The sequence below is a fragment of the Acomys russatus genome, chromosome 6, assembly GCF_903995435.1.
Source record: "Acomys russatus chromosome 6, mAcoRus1.1, whole genome shotgun sequence".
NCBI classification, from domain to species: domain Eukaryota; kingdom Metazoa; phylum Chordata; class Mammalia; order Rodentia; family Muridae; genus Acomys; species Acomys russatus.
The window spans coordinates 21173747-21184114 of record NC_067142.1 but is presented as its reverse complement, the minus strand read 5'-3'; the positions used below and the strand labels follow the sequence as shown (position 1 = coordinate 21184114).

The 10368-nt window shown below is 49.4% G+C and overlaps 1 protein-coding gene across 1 annotated transcript in view; it reads right to left on the bottom strand.

Annotated features, from left to right (window-relative positions):
• Positions 1–6715: 6715 nt before the first annotated feature.
• Ccdc93 (coiled-coil domain containing 93) overlaps positions 6716–10368 on the bottom strand; it is a 67331-nt gene continuing 63678 nt past the window's right edge. The window contains exons 21-22 of the mRNA XM_051148196.1: positions 8922–9035; positions 6716–6939 (exon numbers count right to left, since the gene is read on the bottom strand). Of these exons, the coding sequence (XP_051004153.1) occupies positions 6886–6939; positions 8922–9035 (168 nt within the window). The 3' untranslated portion in view covers positions 6716–6885. The remainder of the gene's footprint in view (positions 6940–8921; positions 9036–10368) is intronic.

Genomic DNA, 10368 nt, shown 5'->3' with positions numbered 1-10368 from the left:
CGTTTTTACCAGTGAGAGCAAGCAGGCAAAGAGAAAAAAGGCGGAGGGAGGGTGGGAAGACAGCTCCCTTCTTCCATGTCCATTGTATAGACTACAGGCAGAAATTGTGGTCGAAATTAAAGGTTTATTTCCCCACCTCAAAGACCTGGATAGGAAGTGGGTCTTCCCACTTCAAGTGATTTAACTAACAAAAAGTCCTTCTCAGGTATGAGTGGTGGGTTTTAGTTTATTCCAGATGTGGTCAAGTTGACATCCAGGAACAGCTACCACATTGCTTCTGGCCCCATGGCTTTGCTTTTGTTAAGAAAAAAGATTAGTTGGGTGTGGTGGTCCAAGACTTTACTCTCAGCCCTGGGGAGGTAGAGGCAGGCCGATCTCTGAGTACCAGGTAGCCAGGGCTACAGAGAAACCTTGGCTCGAAAAACTCACCACCCCCAAAGAAAATACACCCCCCCAAAGAAAATACCCCCCAAAGGGTAAAAACAGGTTTATGGAGGGATGGGGAGGTAGCTCAGTTGGTAGAAGGAAGAAGCTCTAGGTTCAATGCCAGTTCTGCATAAACTGGATATGGTGACAAACCTGTAATCCCAGCATTGAGGAGGTAGAGGCCAGAGGCTCAGAAGTTCAAACTCACCCTTGCCACACAGTTTGAGGCCAGTCTGGGATACAGGAGACCCTGTCTCAATACCATGTGTCCACCTGCCCCCTCCCCCAACCGAAAAAGAAAGAGGAGGAAGAGGAAGAAGAGGGAGAGGAGAAGGAGGAAGAGGGAGGAGAGAGGAGGATAAGGAGGAGGAGGAGAAGAGAAGAAGAAGAAAAAGAAGGAAGAAGGAAGAAGAAGAAGAAGAAGAGAAAAGAAGGAGGAGGAGAAGAGAAGAAGAAGAAAAAGAAGGAAGAAGGAAGAAGAAGAAGAAGAAGAAGAAGAAGAAGAAGAAGAAGAAGAAGAAGAAGAAGACAGAAGATTGGTGGAAGTGGAATCTTTGCCCATAATTTTTTAAAAAATGAAACCAAGTTAAACTTCAAAAACTATTTATTTTTTAGTACATAATGCATGTACATGGTACACAATTCCAGAGTACAAAAGACAAATGGTGAAAAGTCATTCCCACCCTCTTCCAAGAGGCAACCAAGGTTGCCAGGCTACTGTGCCACTTCTCCGACACACTCTGGGAACAGGCTAGCAGACACAACACAAGCATATGTGCGAGTATATGCACACACACATGTGCATACACCCACCTACAACACATGTATTTATCTCTATTCCATACACTAGGATTTTATGCATGTTCATGCATGTTTTCTTCCCCCTTAATCATGTGGTTCCAAAATCTCATGAATGTTCCCTGGCAATACACATAGCAAGTTTATCCTTTTAACTGTCTGCAAAACATCCCATTGTGGAGATGATTTTTCACCCCTGTTCTGAGTGACTGGTAGTTCTGAACTTTTTGCTATTACAAACGTTGTTTTACTAAAAGTTTCTGTATATAAGAAAAGTTCCTAGACGTGGCACTGCTGGTTCAAAAGGCGGTACACGTGGATTCCTGATATTATTCAATTGTCCTTCAAGGAGTCTGTAGGTTTGCAGCCCTGCCATCACTGTGTGGTGTGCTACTGCCCACAGCTGTGTGACACCACCTGTGTTCCTGGATTCATGTGGCTACGATGCATCTACCACACTTGAAGGAAGAACACACTCATGATCCTGTTTGACATCACTGTGCCCTCGCTGCCATAATACTGGACATCTCCCAAAGGTGACATTGGTTAAAGGTTGGAAGCTTCTGGAAAACTCTTTAAGGTTAGCGACCAGTGAACCCAGCCTTAGAGCTGCTGCCTAGAACTGCCATCCTGCTTCAACCTGAGCACAGATAAGGTTCAGTCTGTACTTTGCTACTGTAGGACACAAAGATAACAATTTGGGAGCCAACTTAAGTAACTGGAATGTTCTGACTGTCTGAGGAGCCACATCAAGTTGGGCAAGGTCCCTGCTCCTGCCGCCCTTACACATCCCAAACGGGGAAGATGTAGACCTTGCAAAGGACTAGGGACGTTAAGTGGTGACGTGCCATTAGGACAAACAACAGGAATGATATGATCAGGAGGCCAATGTGAACTCATTACCTGAGCTTGTGGAGAGGGACACATGAGGAAAATACCTACGGAGGGTGAGCTTGGCCCATTTGGCAAACTGACACAAGCTGATGAAGATAAAGATGGGGTGACGCCCTGTGGTGTCAAACGCATGGCAGATGGGGTGTTGAAGCCCTGCTCGCAATCTTACACATCATATATATTCTGAGAAGATGGAAGACGTGCTACTTTTTTGTATGTGCATGTTCCTATATGTGTACGGGTGGGGGTGTGCACGAGCTTGTACATGCTTGTGCATGTAAAGGTCAGAGTTCAACTCAGAGGGCCTGACTGCTCTCCATCTTATTACGTGACACAGGTTTCTCACTGGATTGGAACTTACCAATTCAGCGAGTCTGGCGGTCAGTGAGCCCGAGGGCCTTCAGTCTCGGCCTCACTAGTGCTGGGAACACAAGAGTGCTATGCCTGACTTTTTACATGGGTGCTGAGGACCCTAACTCAGGTCCCTCACCCTTGCAAGGCAAGCACTCCCCTGCCTCCCATTCTGGCCCACTGCCACCTGCTGCTAGGAAGGATAGCACGGGAAACTCCAAGCTGCATCTCATAAGGCTCTGCCTCTGGCCATCCTCAGCTGCAAGAACGGACAGTGGCACCCATGTGGCTGGGCTCTTCACTGTAGTGCTTGCGTTAGGGTGCTCGGTGACAATGAACACATCACAAAACACTTCAGTTCTGTGCTTCTCAGAGCATAGTTCAACTCAACTACCTGAACCTTCACAAGGCAAAGCCACTGTCGGAAGTTATTGCTACAATGCCCAGCTCCCTTAAATTGACCACCCATCACCTGGGGAGTAGGCAAGGCAGAAGCACAGGGAGGCAGATGGAATGCAGAGCTTGCATGCTGCAGGTCAGGCTGGGGTCCCGTCAGCTAGTGTCTACTTTACTCAAGACAGAAAAGACGATAGTCTGCCAAAGTGACAGTCCATGGAAATGGCCCTTGGAGAGGTGGTGAGAGGGCTCCTGGGAGGCCTGCCTCATGCTTTGTTCAAGGTCTTGAGAGGTCTCCAGGAAGTGTCTGGAGAAGGGGAGCCCTGCCTGGTGACCAGTGTTGGTGTGATCCCACCATGAGCCTGCATCTTCACTGTTCTTGGACCAAGGGCTACAAACCAGACCTCCATCCAGGAGATCAGACTAAAGGAGCCTATGCCCAACCCAGGCTCTGCTTCATTAGAAACGCCAGCACCCATCTGGATGCAGGCTGGCAGCTATTGAAATTACTCTGCGCTGCCCCTGTGGTGCGAGCTGACCAACCACTGAGCACAGGAGGACAGTAGAAAGTCCCTACACCTTCCCAGAGCTTTCACCATCACCCTAGCCTCTCTCTGTTCATGGCTGGTCTGAGCTTAGTCTCGGCCAAGGAATCCTCAGGTACTTCAGGAAAAGTAAGAGGGAGGGAAGGTAGCCTCCTGATCGGGAGGCTGGTCCTAAGAGTGCATGGCACTGAGAGCAAGCCCTGTGAAGAAGCTCACTGTTCTGAATCTGGTTTCTCTTAAAGTGCACGTGCGTGTGCACACACACACACACACACACACACACACCAAAGCCATTTACATATGTTCTACTAGTATCTTATAATCCTGGTAAAAGCCAGTAGGCTCAATACAATTACTATTATTATGTTGCTATATATTATATCTGGGTGCAGAAGACACGCCCTGGGAGGCCCCTCCCTTCCACCAGTCTCCAGGCAGATTCTGAAATGACTAGGGGCCTCAGGAATCCCCTCAGCCTATAATAAGGTCAGACTGCACAGCCCACTTCATGCTGGGATTACCCACAAAGGTACTGTCTATGTTTCAGGGATGCCTGAAGCAAATGCAAGTTTCTCAGTGCCAGCCTGTGTAGCCTAATTCAAAGAATGTTCAAGTAACACAACCTACCCAGAAGGCTCCAGAGCAATACTGGTTAGCCATTGGTCATGGTTGCCTACCTGAACCAGATAAGAAGACATGACTGTTTTCGATACCACATATTTTGAATGTAGGACATAGAGAAATCAAAATAGATCTGAGCTAGAAGCTTCTTCCCTGTTGGCTAGCATTGACAGCATCAGCTGTTGCTACACGGCAGCTGGGGTCAGGGTGAGGGTGGGGGGAAGGGGGGTTGTTAGCAACAGTCTTACCCAACTATGGACTTGCACACTATGATACCCACCTGCAAGGGTGAGCATTGGTGCAATACCAACTGTATTCTGTTTAGCTTGGTAGTCTGCTCCCCAGGAGGTATTTCACACTTGGTACTGTTAAAACTAATAACTCCATCCTCTCATGGATCTGTATTAAGCCTTGGTGGTTAAAAAATGGGACAAAGTATCTACCAGTCTCTCCTTACCAGGAGCGAGCAACCTTTTGCTGTTACAACGTGACACTGACATCTATCTACAAAGTTTACACAGAGTACATAGTGTAATGGCGCTAAAAACAAAAACCAAGAAACAAAAAAGAATCCATGTTTTAAATGACTTCACAATTTTGTGTTGGGCCACACTCACAGCTATCCGTGGCTACAGGCAGCCTGGAGCCGAGCATGCCTATAACCACACCGAAAGAAACTCCCCAGAAACAGCACTGCATATAAAGCTTCCCATCCCCAAAGCCAATCATAGTTGCTGTAGAGCAGTTAGTTACCCCACAGCTCTCTCAGACATAGATAGGGGGACCCCAGTAACCATGAGCCTCACCGGCTTCCACCGACCTCCCTACACCTGTGGTCAAACACTGACGTTCACCAGAGTTCTGGATGAATGGGCTACTTCTCAGGATAACACAGCTGGATGACCCCTCCCCTGAGCAGGAAGAGTTCTAACAGTCAAAACGCTGCTGCTTCCCCCCAAAGTACTGCTTTATTTTTATTAACATTACTACTATTTTATACGTATTTCTTTCAACTGAGCTCCCATTACCCTGCAGGTCCCAGTAGGGGCAGCGGTGGGCATGTGACTCACTAGGAAGTGTGCTGGCACAGGGAAGTGATGCTTTAAGGCTGCTGTGAGCCCAGCTCATCACAGCTCAGTGGCCCTGGTCCAGGGACTGATGATGTAACTAAGCCTGAAGGGCTTTTCTTCTAGGGGTGGGAGTGGGAGACAGAGTCTTATGTAGCCTAGGCTGGTTTCCAGTTTGCTGTTTAACCCAGGAGAGCTTTGATTTCCTGATCCTCCTGCCTCTGCTTCCTAAGAGGGAGAATCACAAGTGTGTCCTACTGTGTCTGTTTTTTATGATGTTAGCGATGGAACCTAGGCAAGCACTCCACCAACTGAGCCCTAGCACCTCGTCGTCCTCCAAGTCTGTATGCCCCATGCCTCTTAATCACATACATTAGGGAGCTTCTGTGCCTGCTCAGTGCCCCACTTGCCAACATATTTAAGCTTCTGTTTAATGGTCCCAACGCGCTGCTCAGATCATGTGTGAGCCAAGTTTATGCAGAATGGAGCATGGCCTCACACTGGGTTTACTGAACATGACCCAGTTGCTAGGTTCCTGACAGCTGGGGGTGGGGTGGGGATGGGGTGGGGGTGAGGGTGCTCTGCGATTGTTTTGGTCTGCTCGGTTCCTGAGGTTAAAGCCAACCCTTTAGGAGTTACAAAGGCTCTCCTTCCGAACTCAGGTAACACCTGTTCAGATCTAGCCCAAGTGCTGTTTCCGCCATGGAGTCTTCATGCCCCTGTGCACATGGCTCCTTTCCCTCCATGCACAGCACCTGCTGCCTTTCCCCATGTCTGTCCTGACAGCACTCAACTAGTGTGCACATCTTAATCTTAGATGGAACCCTGACATCTGCAGAGCTTCCAACCAGGGCCCATCTGGCTCTAGAGAGCTTCAACTCTTACTGAAGTGTCCTCAGTGAGAGGTGCATTTATGGTATTTCAATCAAGTGAACCTGGGCGGTGTGCAGGGTTATAGGAGTGACAAGGTAGCCACCTTCACAGTTATCCTTGACCACATGCAGCCTGGGGTGCGGGGATAACACATCTACAGCCACACTAAAGGAAATGCCTGAGAAGCACAGCTCTAGCTGAAGGATTCCCAGTTCCAAAAAGCCATCATGGTCACTTTTATCTGTCTTTCCAACGTAAGCAGGTGGACTCTAGTACCCCCGAGCCTCAGCTGCCTCTGTCTCTACACCTGAGGGCTGACTGCTCTGCATGCCAGCCCAGCCCGTAGTCTGTACACACTGTGAGAAGCCAGAACACAAGGCACAACGGTAGGAGAATGGGCTGATTGCTCACCCAGCAGCCTTCTGAAGCAGTCCAGGGCACAAGCTTTGGGGCTTAAGTGGGCTGTATCTGCTCTCCGGGTCCCTCCTAGATGCCAGAGGGGCAGGGAGAGTGTGCTGCTACATTTACCTCACGGTTTATTTCTCAGCAGTTGCTCAATTAATACTTGCTGAACATAATGCTCTTTATTCTCAGGACCCGCACAGATGCAGGTGCCTTCAGAAATGCAGTGTTCCTGGAGAAATGAAAACTGAATGGCTAGAGTGCGTGAACATGGCTCCCAGTTCTTCCTAGGGGTCGGGTGCCATCTGAGCCACGGGGTTAGCCTATCTGCATCCACCAGCCGCAGCCAGGAGAGACGAGATGAAACAAATAGAAGGAAAACATGTGTCCGGAGAGCTGAGATGAATCTTCCCGGATCTCTCCACCATCATTTTCAGAACTGTTTCAGGATCTTGTAGTCTATACATGCCATTAAAAAAATACCAGCGACGTACAGAAATGGAGACGGGTTTTCAGGAGGCCTTGCCTTTGATTTTGGACAGCAATAGCTCATTCTTTCGGCCCTCCTGGAAAAGCAGAGTAAGAGAGAAACAGTAACTCTTGGTCATTGGTACTCATGTGGGGGTCTGCAAAGATGCCCTGGGCCCTCTCTCCAGTCGTAGTGCCATTTCTGACAAGTCAGTCAGTCTCCTAGCATGAAGCCACCAGCACTGTAGCACTCTTTGGTGGCCTACTGACCTTCTGTGTCAAGACAGATGTGATGAATGAAGCCCCTGGGCTGAAGACAGGAGACCAGGCTCTATCTTTTCTATAGACAGAACTTTCTTAAAATCTCCAAGAGGACAGAAGCAGAAAGCAGACACGTATTTGTCAGTCTGTTTGGGGGTGTAAGAGTAGAGAAGGGGCCTTGGACACTGTACCCTAAGATGTGAGTAAGGCAGGCCTAGTGTACACACAGCAGATGAAACATGAGAGGTTCTAACAGCAAAGATGCTGAGTGTTCACAGCCTTAAGAAATAAATGCACAGAAGACACGTTGAGAACTGGACGGGGCTGTGACTAAATACACTGAGGCTGTCACTGAGGGACATCACCCTGCCAGCGGTGTCCAGTGTCCTGAGACACCAGCCCTGTATTCCCTTCCTCTGGTGACAACAGCTCAAGACACTTCTGTTAGCAAACCTCTAAGAACCCCAGGCTTTCCCCATGGCTTCTTAATGACTCTAACCAAAAGAGAGCTGAGGGGCTGGGGAGATGGCTGGGCAAGCATGAGGCCCTGAGTTCGAATCCACATCACTCACACAGAGAGCTTGGTGTGACTGCGCCATGCCTGTAGCCCCGGTGCTGTGGGTAGTGAGGCAGAAGGACTGGTGAGACTTTCTTGCTGCTGGCCTAGCTCTAGATCCAGTGAGAGATCTAGTCTCAAGAGAATACAGCAGAAGAATGGAAGAGCAGACGGCCAGTGGCCTCTTTTGGTCTGCATGGACATGCACTTGCATACACATGTGTGTCACCTATAGACTCCACCTCAGGTGCTGGGCTCTTGCTGTGCCTCAGGGCCTTGGCTGTCCCTTGATGGGCTCCCGGGGCCCGGCTCAGCCTGTGGAACCTGCTCTGACCACATCTGCACTTGTCTCCCCGCATGGTAAAGTTTGAGACTATTGCTTCTATTGTTTCCTGCTCACTAGGCCTTCTGCTCATTTGTGTCTCAGCTTCTGGCCTGCCTCCTTCACCACAGTGAGGCTCCTTGGGGACAGACAGCAGATCTGTGTATGGCCTGGTTTACGCCAGAGGCACAGCCAGAGCTGGGGAACATTTGAAAAGGTGAGAGGCAGACACGGACATGGGTGCCAAAAGTTAAATCAGAAAACAAAGAGCAGAGCAGGTAGAGAAGAATAAGGTGGAAGGAGAAGACAGAACAATCTTTAAAGCATCAGCACGGGACAGCTTCTTTTTACTTTGTTCATGTGTGTACGTGTGTGCCTGCTTGAGCACATGTGTGCATATGTACCTATGGAGGTCAGAGGTCAGGATTAGCAGCTGCTCTTCAGGCATTGTCTATACCTTGTTTCTTTGTAAAATTCTATGTATTTAATTTGTGTGTACGAGTGTGCCCGCCATGGAGATGAGAGGGTGGCTTGTCAGGGTTGGCTCCCCCTGCCCATCCTGTGGTACTGGCTATTGAACCCAAGTTATCATGCCTGGTAGGAAGTGCTTTTACTCACTAACCCACCTTGCTGGCCCCTGTCTTACTTTTTCAGGACAGGGTGTCTCACTAGCCCGAAACTCATGGAGTAGTGGGCTGGGCTTGCTGGCCAACGAGACCCACAGGTCCCCTGGCCTCTTCCCCAGCACTGAGGTCACAAGCGGGCGCCATACCCTGTGAGTTCTGGGGCTCAAACTCAAGTACTCCCCTTTAACAGCAAGCACCTTGCTGACTAAGGCATCTCTTCAGCCCCGCCCTCTCCCAGCGCCAGCCTTTGCTGGCATCTAGAGGGGACTGTGCACTTGCTCTTGGCTGCCATCTGCCCAGCCCGTGCCCTCTCACCTCCTTGAACTCCTTCACCGTCTTGAAGTAGAGCCTCTGCTTTTCCAGGAGCTCCAAGTACTGATCGTTCAGCTGGTCTCTCCTCATCTTGTTCTCCTGCTTCTTCTTCTCCATCTGTTGGGAACGTTGGGGCAAACGGTGGTGGATGAGCAGGCACTCGGACAGCGGCCACACAGGCAGCCCTGGTTAGCATTCCTAGCATTTCTTCCAGGCACTTCCTTCTAAACCTAACTTCTCAGTTGGCCTGTTTTCTTGAACGCTGTCATTTGCAGGCTCTATAATCTATTCAGCAGCTCAACTTTTCTGGCACGTTAGAGGAACAGAATGTATCTTTGGGTCGTTCTCGACTGGGGACTACTTTGTCTCTGGAGGGTACTTATGAGAGTTGGCAAGGGGTTTTGAGTGTTACAATGGCAAGAAAGGTGTCCTGGCAAGGGGCTGCTGCTTAGGACAGTGACAGGGTGGAGAGTCATCTGCCCAGAATGTCAGCTGTGTTCTGGCTGAGTAACCCTGATGGATAGAATCGTGTGTGTGTGTGTGTGTGTGTGTGTGTGTGTGTGTGTGTGTATCACTCCTTCATTTATCACAACTGTGTCATGGTATAAGCTATCTACAACTGTCTTAACTGTCGTAGGCTGGTTTTAGGATTCTGATCTTATGCAGAGTCACTAGTGTTGACTTAAGGAGATTTTTCTAAGCTATTCAAAGGCTGGAGGACGACTTGTGGGAGCCAGCTTTCTCCTTCCAGCATGTACCTATACCCAGTGAGCTGCCTTGTTGGCCTGATCTTGTTTTAGAGACAGGAACACTGAGTGGCTTAGAACTTCCCAAACACCCAAGGCTGGCTGGGTATTAAGGCCCAGGTCCCCAGCACTAGGAACACAAGCGTGCACTAGCACCACTACACTTGATATTTTCTCAGGGTCCCAGAGGCTGCTCACTTGACAAACAGTACTGAACACCTACAGAGAGCCTCAAGTTAGACCAGAACAAGGAAAGTCTTTGTTCTCACAGGGCACATCCTGGCAACTGGTACCAAACCAAACCAGACCTGACCAACAAGTGCCTGACAAAAAAAATGCACGTCCCAGTTATCAGCAGCACCAGCGCTAAGGGAAGTGGGATGGAGCTGCAGCTGGTGAGGGCATGTGGACTCTGTGATGCAGACGGCCTCTGAGAGGAGAGGCAACTCGGCAGGACCAGGTGCTGCTGTGTGCAGTATTTTCGGAAGCTAAATGGAGACCATCAGCCATGCAGGAGATGAAGGCAGGAAGAGCAGGTGCTGCCTGCGTGTGCCTGAACGCATGTGTAAGTTACATGGATCTATGTGCACATGTGCATGTGTGTAGGCCAGGGGATTAAATTTGGTTTTTATCTCTCACCTTGTTTTTGGAGAAAGAGTCTCTACCTGGCCTAGACTGGCTAAGCAGGTTAGGCTGGCTGGCCA